Source organism: Spermophilus citellus (genome assembly GCF_964194105.1).
Source record: "Spermophilus citellus genome assembly, chromosome: 2".
Taxonomy (NCBI): domain Eukaryota; kingdom Metazoa; phylum Chordata; class Mammalia; order Rodentia; family Sciuridae; genus Spermophilus; species Spermophilus citellus.
The window spans coordinates 2094874-2111554 of record NC_138183.1 but is presented as its reverse complement, the minus strand read 5'-3'; the positions used below and the strand labels follow the sequence as shown (position 1 = coordinate 2111554).

Genomic DNA, 16681 nt, shown 5'->3' with positions numbered 1-16681 from the left:
CACCTGTAAGTCCTGGGAGGGCCAAAGGCCTCAGGGTCTGCTGGGGACACCCAGTGATGTGCTGAAGTCCATGGACAGGAAGGAGCACCAGCAACAGACCTCCATCCCCAAACGCAGGGCCCTGAGGTGGAGAAAGGAGGCCACTGGCCAGCAAGGCCCGGGCTGCGGTGCTGGGCCAGGGGGAGGAAGGGTCCTGGTTGCTGGGTGTTTTCACCCTCTCGCTGGGTGACCCCTCCCTTGGGAAGAGCTCTCTGAAAACAGGCTGCCGAGGGCATGAACCTGACGTGCGGTGTGTAGTCACCAGGTTCCCGCAGTGACGTGAGGCCCCACCTCACGGTGACATTCGATGGCCATTGTGAAAAGCAAGTGAGATGGAAATGACCCTGTTGCCAGGCCAGCCCAGGGCGAGGGATAAATGGGCACCAGAGCGTCCAGGCAGCAGAGGAGGGCACAGAGCAAGAGCACGGCCACCATGCAGCGGCTCCTGCTGACCCTGGGCCTGGCCTCCGTCCTGCACGCCAAGGAGCTGCTCCCCGCCCAGCCTGAGGAGGTGAGCACCCCGGGAGGCCGGGAGGGGAGTGGAACCCTCCTGGACCGGCCCAGCCCCAGGTGGACGTTGGCTGAGGCCCTTGGTGCCTTACTAGAGACAGGGGCACTGGGTAGGGTTGGGCAAGCACACTCCTGTGGGCAGCGGGCAGCTAGGGGAGGTCCAGCCCCATTGGAGCCTGTCTGGTCCCCCGTGAAGGTGGGCTTTGTTGTGTCCCTCGTCTTGCAGGGACATTCTCTTCCCCTGCTAAGGCCCGGCTCTGAAGCAGCCCGTTGGAAACACTGTGTCTCTGAGTTTGGATTTTCCCAGGACAACATATTGGGGGGATATAAAATTCACATTTTGTCAAGATTTTGTGACTTTCAAAAACTCACAGAATTGTTAGAGAAGGACAGGGGTCCACAAATGTCCAGATGCCACCTGTCTCCAGGCTCTTGTCTCCTGGGATCCCCATGCCTCCTGTTGGGCTGATGTTGGAAGAGGCCACTTCCCCTGGCCTCTTTGGGAGCTGGCCAGATGCAGGCCACACTGCCGTCCTCCTGGGACCATGCGCCCCTCTCTGCCCACCTGCATTCCCACTCTGTAGCCTCTGCTTCTCCCTGGCCCTGAGGGACTGGGTCACTCCGCCTGAGGCTCATGGGTGGCCTCTGGCCCAGGAGGTCCCTCCTACGCAGCAGAGGCCCAAGTGAACATCCACAGCCTCAAAGATTTGCCTGGGCAAGATGGTTGGCTGCTCATGGTGGGGAGCTGTGTCCTCCTCCCTGGCCTCTTGTCACTGGGGCATCCCCACAGCTTGTAGGAAAGTGGCACATTCTGCTTTGGATGGGGAGCCCCATAATTCCTGGCCTTATGATGACCAGCCCTCCGCCACCACAAATGACCCACTCTCTGCCGCCCTTTTGGATGGAGCTCTCCAAAGAAGGCATGATGATCAAGGTAAAACTCAGGTAGGTGCCTGGTGGGACTGGAGGGGTGTTCCGGTTCTCCCCGCCCACCCCGCTGGGCAGAGGGAAGGGGTGTCTCCCGCCCCTCACCTGCCTTCATCAGGCTGCAGCCATGGGACGCTGGCTTGGCAGCTTTGAGCAGCCTGCCGCCTGTGCTGCCTTTACATCACAGCGTCAAAGACAAGGCTGCCAGCCTCCCCTACCTCCCCTGCCTCCTGCGCCCCTGTCCCACAGGCCCTCCTGGGGGAAGCTGTTCAGCAGCCTGGGTTTGCTGTACCCTTCATTGCTAGGAGTTCCGTGGAGACCCTGGGGCCTTTGGGGTTACAAACCATGGTCACTGGTGGCTCCTTGCTTCACACTGGGGGGCTCAGCCAAAATCTAGGAGGCACAAGGTTCATGAGGTTCTCTGCAGCCTCACCTGCACCAGGAGCACCAAGTGCTTCCTGGTGGTGCTCAAGACCAAGTGTCTCCAAGAGCTGCCTGACATGCCCTCAGCCACCCTGGGTCTGGGGCCCCAAGGAGGCCTGTGCAGCTTGGTGGCACCAGCCTCCAGGGAGGTGCTGGGTGCACAGATCTAGAAACAGAAATGGAAGCCCAGGGGCTTCCTGGGAGTCCAGGGAGCCAGCAGGACACCGTGGTGAATTGTGAATGCCTCTGAGCCCCAGCCTGGCCAGCTGGGAACTGCAGGTTGGCAAAAGTTGGCCCCTGCTAGTTCCACCCTGCCATCCAGTCAGGACAGGTCTGTACCCTGAGGAAGCACAAAGGCTGGGAGCTGCCGGCACAGGGCCCCCACCCCGGGGATCCCTGAGATGCTGAGAGCAGAGCTGAGGATTGGTGCAAAGAGGTGGCCGGCCCAGGCCTGTCGGCCCCACCACTGACCCCACTTGGGCCCAGCAGGAGGGGCCTGTGTGGGAGGGCCACAGGCTGTCTCAGGGTGGCCCAGCATGTGGGTGAGACACCTGTGTGTGAGCTCATGTGTCCCGTGCTGCTGTTGCCCGGGCCAGGGACGTGGGTGCCTGTGGACAGGGCCAGCAAAGGGTAGGGGCAGGTGGACCACATGCCCTCCTCCCTCATGGGAGACCTCAGCTGAGAGGACAGGGCGCAGACCTCACCCCGTCAGGTTTCCGCTCCAGGCAGCCCTCCGGCGACTGTGAGGAGATGAAGACCACACTGTGGAAAACAGACAACCCCACCAAGTTCATGGCCGGTGAGTGGCGCTCAGCGCAGACCTGGACATGCCACTGCCCATTGCCGGCCCCTGCCCCTCCTGGGCTCCCGTCCCACCTGTAGGCTCAGCCTCTGCTGCAGGGAGATGGCCGGCCTTGTCCCTTGGCCGATGAGACAGAGGCCAGCATTTCCCTGGCATTTGGGCATGTTCCCACAAGGCACATTCTCCTCCGTGTGCCCTGGCAGGGGGTCCAGGGCCCCACAGGTCCAGGCAGCTTCCCTCTAACCAGCACAGAAGGCAGGCAAGAGGCCTCCGTGGCCCCAGCACAGGGTGGGGGGTAGCAGCCACAATTGGGCACTGCAGAGACAACCCGCTCTTGCCCTCTCCACCTCTGGGGCCTTAATAAAATACCCAACCACTGGTCCCCAAGACCGCGCCCTTCCCCCCAGAGAAGCAGCAGGCGGTCCACATTTGGGCCACGAGGATGAAGATGTACTACATCATGCACACCCAGGAGAAGATGAAGGACAAGACCATGCACATGACGATGCTGATAGGTACTCGCGGCCTCGCGGACCTGCCATGCTGGCCCACTTCAGTCACCCATCCTGTGGCACTGAGAGGCACCCACTGTCCTGACCCTTGCTGGCCCACAGCAGGTGGGCTGTGGGTGGCACAGCTCTGCAGGGGCACGGGATGACACTGGCCAGGCTGCTGGTGTGAGGAGTGGACTCCCTGTAGAGAGGCCACTGAGGTGGCAGCCAGTGGCCCCCAGAGAAGCCAACGGCCACAGGGCTGGTGGGGGGCACCGTCATGCTCCTGGACTCGGGTTTTGGGAAAGGCTTTTATGGGCCAGGCTGGGAGATGCGGTCCTGCTCGGGAGGGGCTGGCTGATTCTGGGGGAGGGGTCCCCAAGAGCAGGCTCCTCTTCCTCCTACCTCAGGCCCCAGGTATCAAGTCCAGGGCTGCCCCCCAAGGCCAGCCATGCTCCAGGACGTGCCTGTGCAGGGAATTCTGTGTTGTGTCTGCCCTCCAGGAGGGGCGGTTGGACCCCTTCCTGTAGGCCTTCACACGGGGAAAGCACCTGGGGCCTCCGCCTCCACAAGGCTCATCTGCTCAGGCCCTGGGCTGGCCAAGAGGGTCTTCCAAAGCCCCTTGTAGCTACGCACTGCTCCCCAGTCCTGACCCTGGGTCAGCAGACTCAAGTCCTCTGAGTGGCCAGAGCCCCCTGGGGGAGGGGTCAGCACAGCCGGGGGGGGGGGTGCCCTCCCAGCCCTCCCAGCCCCCGCCCCGGCTGGGTCTGCCTCCTCGCCCACTCCCCATGCCCTGCAGGCCCCACCATGGAAAAGAAACCAGAGGCGGTGAAGATGTTCGAGGAGTTTGTGGAGAGTGAAGGACTGGACAAAGCCAGGGTCATGGCCCCTTCTCCCACTGGTAATGACCGGCGGCTCCGGCTCCCCTGATTTCCAGCGGGGTGCAGGTGTGGGGGCTCGTCTCACAGTGACTTCTTCCTGCTTTTTCTCAGCTCCTCCGGATCCCTGCATGGCCCACCATCGCTGAGGTGAGTGGCCCTGAGGCCTCTGCACAGGAGCATGTCCTTGCAGGGCCCCAGGCCGGCAGGCCCCGGGGTCCGGGCATTTCAAAGCTACAGTCTGTGACCTTCAGGGTCTTGATTCTATTTCTATTATGAGTTAAGGGCGGTCATCGTGGGCAGGGAGGGAAGAAGATGGTGAGAGGAGGAAGGCCCTGCCCGTGCCCAGCCCAGGCAGCACCTGCTGCCCTCTGGCCAGTGAGCAGCCTGGAGGTGGGCATACTCAGCAGGGGCCTGGCTGGGCCAGCACGTGCTCTCAGTCCCCTTCCAGGTCTCAGGGGAGGACGGCTCCTGCTCTCCAGGGGCCTCAATTTACTTTCTGAGCACCTCACCAGCTGAGAAGCCCCAGGGCCCAGGCCGTGGGTGGACAGAGTTGCCTCCTGTCCATCTCAGATGCCTGTGCCAGGGCCCTGGGCCATGTGTAGGCTCCAGGTCATGGCTGGTCTCTTGGCCACGAGGGGACTGCAAGACTCCTGTAGGGGCCAGCTGGTCATGGGCACGTCCACTAATGTCACGTTGGCTTTTGTGCAAATTCTGGATTGAGACGTCACTCCTGACTCCTCTGTGGTCATTCTCCATCATGGGAAATGCGGGGCAGAAGGGGCCATGGTGCAGTGAGGAGGGGGCCACATGATGCACAGGGGGTGTGGGGGGGGCGAGGGGCCTGGTGAGGAGGAGCCAGCCCTGCCCACCCAGGACGCCAGCCCAGGAGGCCCATTCTGGACCTCCTACCTCAGAACTCCAGGAGGATAAATGTGGGTTAAGCCATAGAACCAAGCCCTTCTGGCCGAGTTGTAAGGGATTCGGTGGCTTAAAGCAGAGCATGTATTCTCCTCCCTGAGGCCAGCTGCCGGCAGGGCGGCCTCCTCTGGGAAGAGGGGAGCCACTTGCTTGCCTGGTCCAGTCTCCGGAGGCCATCTGCACCCCGGGCTGGCAGCTCCTCTCTCCCTCCCCTGTCCTCAGTTCACTTTCTGAGCACCTCCCAGCTGAGAAGACCCAGGGCCCGGGCAGGGAGTGGCCTGAGTTCTGTCTCGGCAGCCGGCCTCCGATTCTGGCATCAGAGTCCACGGGGCTCTGCCACATGCCAACCCTCCCTGAGCACGGAGCACGGAGCACGTGCGGCCTGCACAGAGCTGGGGGGGACCATGGTGGGTGGTGCTGGCTCTTGAGCAGCCTCCCTGGAGCAGGGCTGCCCCTTAGGCCCTCTGGCTGCTCCTCCCTGGGACCCGGCCCCAGGTTCCCAGGGCCAGGAGGGAGCTCTCTGTCTGTGGAGCCTGGCCAGCCCCTGGTCCTCAGTGCTGCGCCTCACACCTCCCCAGGCTGACGCCAAAGCCCGTCTGTGTCTGGGACCTTAGCCATCGGCTGCTGATCCCAGCCGGCCACTGGAGCATCTGCACCCTGCCTGACAGAGCCACCCCGCGGGCTCCTGCCCCCTGGACTAGTTCCCTGACTCCAAATAAATGCTGCGACACCCTCCTGGCTTGGTCTCCGCCTGGGCTCCGTGTGTTGCCTGGGGGAGGGGAGGGGAGGAATCTCACTTAGGGAAAGGGGGGGCCTCCACCTCATTTCCTGAAGCCCAGCTCTTCCCCAGAGAGAAGGTCCCAGGAGGCACCGGTGGAGTTGGGGGGGTGCAGCGCCTGCCCTTCCAGGGACCAGGAGATGTGGAGCCCCCGAGCTTCACGTCCCCTTGAACCGGTCTGGCAGCTTGGGGAGGGGAGTGAGTGGGTGGGGACAGGACCCAGAGCTGGGCACCAGTCACAGCATGCACTTTATAAGTGCCCAGCCTTTGTCCCCAGGACTGCGTGGTGTCAGGGTCCAACGCTGGCTGTTGTCTGAACCTGCGAGAGCCCCCTAAGCAAAGCCCCCGGGTGCGCCTGCCACAGCACTGCTGAGAGGGGAGCGAGAAAGCAGGAGCCCCCAGCACCGCTGAGGCACCTCGCTGAGTTCAGCCGGCACAGTGGTGTGCAGGCTGGGTGCACGGGATGGCGGTGTCTGGGGGTGGAGCAGACACCGCCCTCGTGAGGGGCAGAGGGTGAAGCAGTGGCAATGCCCACCTGATCCTAGGGCTGCGGTGGGCTCCTCTTACTCTTTGGCTGATGTGCAGGGCTGTCCCCTCCCTGGCATAGCTGTCCTCGGGGCTGGCCTCTGATGAGTCTAAGAGACAGACCTGGGAAGTGCTGCTGACGCTGGCTGCCAGCCTGGCCCGAGCCCCAGATCCCTCCCACTGTAGTCCCACCAGGAACCGTCCAGCCCCAGGGACACGCTGGCTCCTGTTTGGACTTAGAGGGAAATAAGTGGCACTATCCCCAGAAGAAGGCCACCCTGGGGGATAATGTCCTTGTGCCTGGGAAGAGTTGGGGGATTCCCGGCATCCCAAGGCCAGGCGGAGGCTGGGGACAAAAGGCCCCAACCCACAGCCTTGTCCTTCCTTCCCCACAAGGCCACAGCCACAGCCATGAGGGTCTCCTGCTCACGGTGGTCCTGTGGCATAAAGGCATCGAGGTCCCAACGTCCTATAGCTTTGGGGACAGGGTAGGGTGGCAGGGGTGGAGTTGCAGGATGGCCTCAGGCATCTACAGTGAGCACAGGATGAAGTCATAGTATTGGGGACCTCTTCATCCCCCAAATGATAAAGGAAGTTGTTCCCTCCAACCACCTGACCCCAAATTCAGAGTTCCTGCCTCACTCTTGGGGCAGGAGGGGCCTTAGATGACAGTCCCTGAGAGAGCAGCTGCTCCAAAGTCACCTGAGTGTGGGCTCAGGGCAGGCCCAGCTCACCACACCTCCGTGCCACCGCGACATCTGGGCCATGTAGGCTGCCCTGGCTAGCACAGGTGGCATGCAGAGCTCTCCCCTGGAGTGGGGACAGAGCAGCTCGGTTGGCAGGGACATGGCACCCCATGGCCATAGCAGCCAACAGCCCTTCCTCTGAGAATGTCTTTCCCTAGGGCATCCTGGAGATGGCCCTGAACACAGTGGTTCACCAGCAGGGCTCGGTGACCCTGAGTGGCTCCAGGGCAGGGCAGAGTGGGGGGCAGGGCAGAGTGGGGGGTGGGGCTGGGAGCAGATCCAGGTGCTTCCCAATGGGACATGATTCACTGTGGGGTGTTCCCTGGTGCCTTGGGGTGGGGAATGGGGTTTAGGAGGTCCCCTTGGAGCTCTTGCCCACGGCCTATGGGGCAACAAGCTGACCAGACAGGCAGCCCCAGGTCAGATGGTTGAGCAAAGCCTCTTGGGGGCTGGGCTGGGCTGCTGCAGGCTGCTGACCTCCTGGGACTGGACAGCTCCACTGGTCACCTGCCTCTCCCAGTGGCAGGGGCAGTTGGTGAAGGAGTTGCTCAGGGTGGCTGACAAGAAAGGAGCCTCAGACACGTCCAAACCAGGTCAGTCTCCTGCCATGTGCCCTGAGCCCTGGGCCGGTCAGCCTGCCTGCCCGTGTCCTCACTGGTTCTGGTAGCCCTGTGGTCCCCTGGCCCCAGGGCAGCATGAGGGGGGCTGGAATCCAGTCCAATCCCCAAGACTGTGCTTCCTGGGGCCAGGACCAGGTTGGGCACCTCCTGGAGCCATCTGTGCCCCTGCACCAGAGGCACTGGTGACCCCTTCCATCTGGCTCCAGGTCCATGAGCGCCTGCGTTGAGAGGAGCACCTCATCCACAAGACTGGGGACCCAGCTGTGTTCACAGTGGACTCAAGGGTCCCCGTCCCCACCAGCCTCTCTGTGGCCCCAGGAGCTAGGCAGCTTCCTCTCCTAGTTCTGGGCCCTGTCAGGGAGCCACTGCCTGCCCTGAGTCAGGACAGGGCCTGAGGTTGACGAGCCCAGGCCGAGGTGGCAGCGCAGTCCCACCCTGCATGCTGGCGTGTGGACACCCCCACTTTAACTCCAGCCTGCCCGACTCCGGAGGGTGGCAAGCCCTGGGATTCCCCTGCTCCGTCTACTGCCACGCAACTCATCGTCACACCTGTGGGAGCCCCTCAGGGCTGGGTTCAGGGGACCAGGGCAACCTCCTGCTCAGGGACCAGTGCCTCTGAACACTGTCCTGGATCCCTTAACACAACCAGATCAACCAGACCTGCAGGGAAACAAACCACCCGTGGATTTGCCTCCTGGATCTGGAACCTGTTTCTGGAAGGCCCTGGCCCGTCCCCTACCTTGGCCTTACCTGGGACATGCCCTGGGCCCATCTCTGGGGTGATGCAGGGTTCCATCTGATCTGCAGGGTTCGTGGCACTGCCACATATGAGCCGGGCAGCGGGGGGCAGCACCCCACCCCATGCCCACGGCTCCTGAAAACATGGCAGAAGGTCCTCAGAGTGGGTGCAGGCCCAGGTCCATTTCTTCCTCCCACTCTGATGTCCATGTACAACTACGACCCATGGACTGAAGTGGACAGCTGAACCCAAGCCTGCACAGCCTGGAGGGGTACCAGGATAGTGCCCAGACACCAGTGGAGAACTGAAGGAATCAGGCCTCATCCAAATGCAGAGGAGGGTTTGGCCAAGCAAGGGGGTACCTTGGTGGACAGTATTGACACTCGGGGCGGAGAGCTGGGACAGCTGGTGGGCTCCCCCCTGGGGCCCAGGATGTGTGGCTGAGCTGTATCCACGGGCCTCTGGTAGCAGTCATGGCCATGGAGACAGCAAGGGAAGGACAGGGCCAGGGAGAGGAGATGGCCCTATCCCAGCCAGCACTGTGCCAATGGCCCTCAAGGTCAGCCCCAGGCAGCCTGTGGCTGGGGGAGGGACTCAGACCTGACTTCTGGCTGCTTCAGTTCTTCTGCAGACCAGGGGGAAAGTGGGAAGATGTTGGCTGGACAGACCCCACGCTCCACTCGTTGTCCCCCAAGGCCCACACTGCACCTGGCTCCCTGAGCAGCCACCAACACCGAGCCAGACTCTGCTGAGCCCGGTGCGCCAACACCCAGGCACCCAGGTCACCCCTGACCAAATGTGGCCCTCGGTCTTCATCCACAAAGGAGCATTCAGGAGGCCCGGCCCACCCCCCTCTCAGGGAGAAGGGAGCGAGGGACACATTGCTCGTCAGAACACAGGAGCCCCGGGTAGGCAAAGGTCCACTGGGGGCAGGGATAGGCTGAAGAGGCTGTCATGGAAGGAGGGGCTGGAGTGATGAGATGCAGTCACTGTAAATCCATCGCCTCTGTGGAGGCCACCACTGGGGACTGAAGGATGTGCAGAAGTGGACACCATCTTAGAAGGTGGTATTCCGGCTGGACGACAGGGCAGGACTGCCACTGTTCTTAGTCATCACCACAATCCCCAGATGGACCCTGGCTTCGGGGCTCAGAGTCACCACAGTCTATAAGTTAGCATCCCAGCCGGTGGGAGGACAGGTGGTCTTCTGGTAGGTGGTCACCTGACTTCTCCAGGACCTGCAGATACCATCCAGCTTCCACTCGCTGTCCAGGCAGGAGGCGGAGGGTGGGCTAAGGAGCGGGCAGGGCACCTGCAGGGCAGGCAGCTGGGCACAGACCACCTGAGAGCCTACACTGCACTGAGCTGCCACCCTCAGGGTGCCTGGCCTCCTTCCTGAGAGTGCCGTCTAGGCAGGGCCCTAGAGCCCCCAGCCCCAGCTCTCCCCCTTGGGCAAACCAGCAAGAACAGTGAAGTCCAGCAGCACACCTACACACCAAGGTGACCCCAGAAGCCCGGACAGTAAACCATCTTAGAAGCACAGTCTCTGGTGAAGAAGAAGCCAGGACCTGGTGCCAACCTCAGCAGGGAGATGCTCGCTGAGATAGAAGGCTGAGGTAGGGCCCAGAGACTCCAGACCCAAACCATCAAGGGTGAGCAAAAAGTCACCCGTCAAACCAAGAACCAGAAAAATCCCAACCTGAGCAAGACAACAGCAAGATGCATCAGGTGCTGAGATCATCCACAGGATTTTAAAGCAGACACCACAAACATGTTTCAAAGGCCAATTGCAAACACACTTGAAATAAAATGACACACTCAAGCCAGGAGCGTTGGAACACTCCTGTGATCCTGGCAGCTTGGGAGGTTGAGGCAGGAGGACAGTGAGTTCAAAGCCAGCCTCAGCAATAGCGTTATGCCAAGCAACTCAGTGAGACCCTGTCTAAATAAAATACATACAAGGACTGGGGATGTGGCTCAGTGGTCAAGTGCCCCTGAGTTCTATCCTGGTAGGGAAAAAGAATGAGAAGAGATAAGCTCCACAGACACTCATAAAATAAAGTTAGTATCTCCAATAAAAGCAGAAGAACTACTACAAGGCAGCCTTGCACAGAGGTGAAAGGCACACCTACCAGAAGACATGGCAATCCTGAATGGGTACATACCAAACACTAGAGCGTTAGACTACGTGGAGCAAACCCGCAGAGGCCAAAAAAAGAAATAGACAAACCCAAGCTGAACTGTCACATCCGCCCTCAGCATTTGATGGATGAGATAGAACACCAGACCTAAAATCAGCAAGGACAGAGATGGGAACCATGCATTAACCAACAGGATCTGACTGACATGCACAACTCCACCTGACAGCATCCGGACACAAGCCGTCTTTAACACTGAGGGGACATCACCAAGACAGCCCAGACCCCAGGCCATACAAGAAACCACACCAGAGCGTGTTCTCTGACCGCAGTGGAATCAAATTAGAAATCAATGACAAGAAAATCTACAGGTACATTGTAATGAATTAAAGAGCAAACTTCTAAATAACTCCTGGGTGAAGGAGGAAGTCCTGAGGAAATAAAAGCACATCAAACTGAGTGAAAATGAAAACTTATGCCAAAATATGTGGAGGAAGCCAGGTGTGGGGCCACACCTGTAATTCCAGCCTCTTAGGAGGCTGAGGCAGGTGGATCACAAGTTTGAGGCCAACCTGAGCAACTCAGTGAGAGCCTGTCCCAAAGAAAAAAGGGAGGGGTGTAGGAGGGAGGGGAGGGAGGGGGAGGGAGAAGGAGAGAGGGGAGAGAGAGGGAGGTGGGTAGGAGGAGCAGGAGGAGGGGGAGGTGGAGGGAGAGGGAGAGGGGGAGGGGGAAGAAGGGGGAGGGAAGGGGAGGGAGAAGGAGGGAGGGGGAGGGAGGAGGAGGAGTAGGGGGAGGGAAGGGGAGGGAGAAGGAGGGAGGGGGAGGGAGGAGGAGGAGTAGGGGGAGGGGGAGGGAGTGAGAGGGAGTGGGAGAAGAGAAGGGGAGGGAGGGGAGGGAGGAGGAGGAGGAGGGAGAGGAGGGGGGCAGGAGCAGGCTTGGAGAACAGCTGAGGCAGGGTGCAGCCAAGGCCGGGAGACAGGCCCTGGCACTGAACCCTCTAGGAAGAAGGGAAGGTCTCCTGCAAGAGGAAAGGTTGCTGTGTCCTGTCACAGGTCGAATGTGAGGGGTCCCCAGACGCTGCTGTAGGGCAGGAATGTTCAGAGGTGAACTGAGGGATGGTGACAGTGTGACCTCGGTAGCTCATCCTAGTGTGGGTGGACAGCCAGGGCTGAGTGCGGGCGGGGGGGCGTGGCTGGAGGTGGGTCACTGGGGCCCTGCCGCAGTCTGGCTGGGCACAAAACAACCAAGCTGCCACAGAGCCTTGTAGGTTCAAACAACAACCTTTATTCCCGAACTCTCACCGGCACTCTACACACACTTCCCGGGAACACTCCCGAATGCCAGGCACACAGCCTTCTCCCCGGCCTCTTTGGTGGTCCGTGCGGGGAATGCCTGAGGGTAAGCAATAAGGTAAATTGCTCGCCCCTGAGGGAAGGCGAGAGAATGGGTGACCATTTCAAAAAAAAATGTGTTCTTGTTTTGATTTATTTTGTTTTTGTTTCAAGCTGCCTATCCCTAGAACTTTCTCAGGCAAACTGGGAAAAATGGTTGGCTCAAGGTTTGAAGTTGTTCAGCCCTGAGGAAGAGATAGAGATAGACCACGAATATACATTTCAAAAAAATAGGAAAATTGATACGATTTTTTTGTTCCGATTTTGTTTTGTTTTGCTTCGGTTCTGTTTTGAGTTGTGTTATCCTTGTAGCAGAAATATGGGGTCAGAAATTAGCAAAAAACAAACCGAAAGAATGTTAAGTAAATTGTTAGAGGAAGGAAGCACCCCAGTAAAACCAAAAAAGAGCGAGGGCATATGTTGATACAATACAAAAATGTAGCCCATGGCTTTTTAAGGAGGAGTTGTTGAATATATCACAATGGGACCATCATGGTGAAGATTTAAGGGACAGGGAAAAGAAAAACCCAGGAACTTTGCCAACTGGCACATTGCCATTGTGGATGATGATACGATTTTGTTTGCCTAGTCCAAACCTTTCAGTTCAGATTATGGTAGAAGACATATTAGATCAGGAAAAAGAGGAAGCCTCTCAAGCTAGTCAGAAAGGGGAAGAAAGTTTAGAACAGAAAAAGCGATCAGAGGAAAAGTTACAACAGGAGTCTGCTACTAACACCTTTCTATCACCAGAGGGCATAAGTGTCCAACCAACAGCTCCACCTATGGGGCCCTCAACCCCCGTAGCTGATAGATGGGATCCTGAGACAGGACCTCAAAGATTAGCATGCTCTGTATTTGAACAGGCAGGAGGGCAGCGAATTCACCATGTTTTAGATTTCAAAATAGTGAAGCAGCTAAAAGGGGCTGTAACAACCTATGGTCCCCAAGCACCCTTCACTGTAAACATGGTCGAGTCCATTACCAACTTGGACATAATGCCAGCAGATTGGACTAGTATGTGTAAAGCTGTGCTAAATGGAGGACAATACCTGTTATGGAAGGTTGCCAATGAGGAATTTTGCATGGAGACGGCTAGGCAAAATGCACCAGCTGGTTATCCTCAGAGAAATCTAGATATGTTGTTAGGAAAGGGACCTTATGAGGATCAGCAGCAACAAATTGCATATGATCCTGGTGTATATTCACAAATTGCTACAGACGCAGTTAAGGCATGGAAGACTTTACAAGGACATGGAGATTTACAAGGCCAATTATCTAAGGTAATACAAGGAGCTAATGAACCTTACGCTGAATTTGTAGATAGGCTTATTCAAACAGCTACCAGAGTTCTTGGGGATACAAAGCAAGCAATGCCATTAATTAAACAGCTAGCCTTTGAACAAGCAAACAGATGGTGTAAGGAGGCATTAGACCATGGAAACATGGAGATTTAAACACATATATTAAATTATGTAGAGACATTAATGAACAACGGCAAGTCCTGGCAGCTGCATTAAAACAGGCTTTAGATGCCAGGCCGAAAACATGCTATAATTGTGAACAAACAGGACATTTTAAAAGGAGTTGCCCCATAGGAGGAGGGTTTAACAAAGCTAGGTATCAAAGGGGTAGAATACCGGGTATTTGCCCACGATGCCATAGAGGGAGACTTTGGGCTAATGAATGCCGTTCTCAAACCACCATAGAGGGTACTCCATTATCAAAAAACAGACAAAGACCAGGTGTTTACCCACAATATCGTGGAGAAAAACATCGGGCTCCATTGCCAAAAAATGGACTGGGGGACCCAAGCTCCGGGGCCCACAACCACAAATATACGGGGCAATGGAGGAACCCAGCAACACCATCAAGGTAGTGCCCAGGACACATTGTCCATTAGATCCCTCATCAGACAAACCAGAGAGAGCACAGGGTTGGACATCTGCACCTCCGCCAGAGCAGTACTAACTCCAGAGATGGGAGTTCAAATCATTCCCACAGGAGTAAAAGGACCTCTTCCCCAAGGAACAGTAGGCTTATTATTGGGACGCAGTACTTCTACACTAAAAGGACTTATGATAAGTCCTGGGGTAATTGATCCCAATTATGAAGGTGAAATAAAAATTATAGCTAGTTCTCCAAGGGGTATATCAGTAATTTCACCAGGAGATAGAATAGCACAGTTATTAATAATACCCAGCCTGCATGATAAATTTTCCAGTCGTACTGTAGAAAAAGGTTCCAGGGGATTAGGCTCCACAGGTATAGATTAGGCTATGCTGTCTTTAAATTTAGATTCTCGCCCCATGCTAAAAATAAATATTCAAGGACATGAATTTAATGGGCTACTGGACACAGGTGCAGACCTTAGCATCATCTTTCGTCAAGAATGGCCAAAACATTGGCCATTACAACAAGCCACTCAAACACTTCGAGGCCTAGGAGTGGCGACTAATCCCCATAGAAGTGCAATGGTATTAGATTGGAAGGATCCTGAAAGATGTGAAGGAACTATACAACCATATGTATTGGATCATCTTCCTATAAATTTATGGGGACGAGATGTCCTAGATCAATTAGGTTTGACATTAACAAATAACATCAATCAAAATGTGCCCACTATTAGGGCTAGACAAGGTTTTAGGAAAGAAAAAAGATTAGGAAAACAAGAACAAGGTATAACAGCACCAATTCCAATAGATCAAGGAATAAATAGACATGGATTGGGTTTTCAGAAGGGGTCACTGAGGCAATAAAAATTACTTGGAAATCAGAAAGACCAGTGTGGGTTCCTCAGTGGCCCCTGACTAAAGAAAAGATACAAGTATCCCATGACCTGGTCAAACAACAATTAGCAGAGGGACATATACAACCTTCTGAATCTCCCCATAATACTCCCATTGCTGAGAGCCATTGCCAAGTAGGAATGACGCATCGAAATTTTCTTGTCAGCCTACCCCATGTTGCCTAGAGGAAGGACTCTCCATTGTGGAAATAGGCTTGTCTTAGACTCAGGTCATTTGCAGTGACATTGCATGTATGCTTAAGTAAGGTGACCTTGCTCAAGGACCAGGGCGGATCCGGGTTTAGGGTGGATCAGGTTTTAGGGAGTATCCCGCTCCTTGGGTTTAGGGCGGTTCCAGGTTTAAGGAGTACCCTGCCAAGAATAGGGCGTATCCTGCTGATTAGAGCCTGGTGGAGTATGTGGATTTCCCCAGAACGTGTGTAGAGTGCCAGTATGAGCTCAGGAATAAAGAATTGCTGTTTGAATCTACAAGGCTGTGAGTGGCTCATGATTTTGTGCCCAGCCAGACTGCGGCATTTGGTGGTCCATATGCAGAACGTCTGAAACTTGGAGGTAAGTGAAATTGCTCGCCCCTGAGGGAAGGTGAGAGAATGGGTGACCATTTCAAAAAAAATGTGTTCTTGTTTTGATTTATTTTGTTTTTGTTTCAAGCTGCCTATCCCTAGAAATTTCTCAGGCAAACTGGGAAAAATGGTTGGCTAAAGGTTTGAAGTTTGTCGGCCCTGAGGAAGAGAAAATTGATACAGCGATTTTTTATTCCGTTTTTGTTTCATTCAGTTTCGGTTTTGTTTTGTGTTATCTTATTGGGTTGCGTTATCTTTATAGTAGATTAGAAATTAGTAAAAAACAAACCAAAAAGGTGTTAAGTAAATTGTTAGAGGTTCAGACCATGGAGAAAGACATTTTAGATCAAGCAAAAGAGAAGATCTCTCGAGCTAGTCAGAGGAAGAAAATTTAAAGGAAAAGGGGTTATTAGGAAAAAGGCCACAACAGGAGGCTGTTACTAACTCCGTTTTATCACCAGAGGGCGTAATTCAACCAACAGCCCCACCGATGGAAACAGCTGAGTGGCCCTCAAACCCCGTAGTTGATAAATGGGATCCTGAGACAGGATCTCAAAGATTAGCATACCCTGTACTTGAACAGGTAGGAGGGCAGCGAATTCACCGTGCTTTAGATTTTAAAACAGTGAAGCAGTTAAAGGAGGCTGTAACAACCTGTGGTCCCCAAGCTCCCTTCACGGTAAGCATGGTCAAGTCCATTACTAACTTGGACATGATGCCAGCAGATTGGGCTAGCATGTGTAAATCTGTGCTAAATGGAGGACAATATTTGTTATGGAAGGTTGCCAATGAGGAATTTTGCACCAAGACAGCTAGGCGAAATGCAGCAGCCGGTTACCCTCAAAGAAATCTAGATATGTTGTTAGGAAAAGGACCTTATGAGGGTCAATGGCAACAAATTGAATATGATCCTGCTATATATGCACAAATTACTGCAGATGCGGTTAGGGCATGGAAGACTTTACAAGGACATGGAGATTTACAAGGTCAGCTATCTAAGGTAATACAGAGAGCTAATGAACCTCATGCTGACTTTGTAGATAGGCTTATTCAAACAGCTGCCAGAATTTTTGGGGATACAGATCAAGCAATGCCATTAATAAAACAACTGGCTTATGACCAAGCAAATCATTGCTGCAGAGAGGTTATTAGACCATGGAGACATGAAGATTTAAACACATATATTAAATTATGTAGAGACATTAATGAACAAGGGCAAGTCTTGGCAGCTGCAGTACAACAGGCTTTAGATGCCAGGCCAAAAACATGCTATAATTGTGAACAAACAGGACATTTTAAAAGGGGTTGCCCCATAGGAGGAGGGTTTAACAAAACTAGGTATCAAAGGGGTAGAATACCAGGTATTTGCCCACGATGCCATAGA

The 16681-nt window shown here is 55.6% G+C and overlaps 1 protein-coding gene across 1 annotated transcript; it reads left to right on the top strand.

The window, feature by feature from the left end:
- Positions 1-472: 472 nt before the first annotated feature.
- LOC308635212 (lipocalin-1-like) lies at positions 473-4219 on the top strand (the record flags this gene model as incomplete). The annotated part of the gene is made up of 6 exons (XM_081269501.1): positions 473-550; positions 1340-1494; positions 2625-2698; positions 3109-3216; positions 3992-4093; positions 4185-4219. 6 exons carry the CDS (start codon positions 473-475, stop codon positions 4217-4219), a joined length of 552 nt encoding a protein of 183 aa, XP_081125627.1.
- Positions 4220-16681: the final 12462 nt, after the last annotated feature.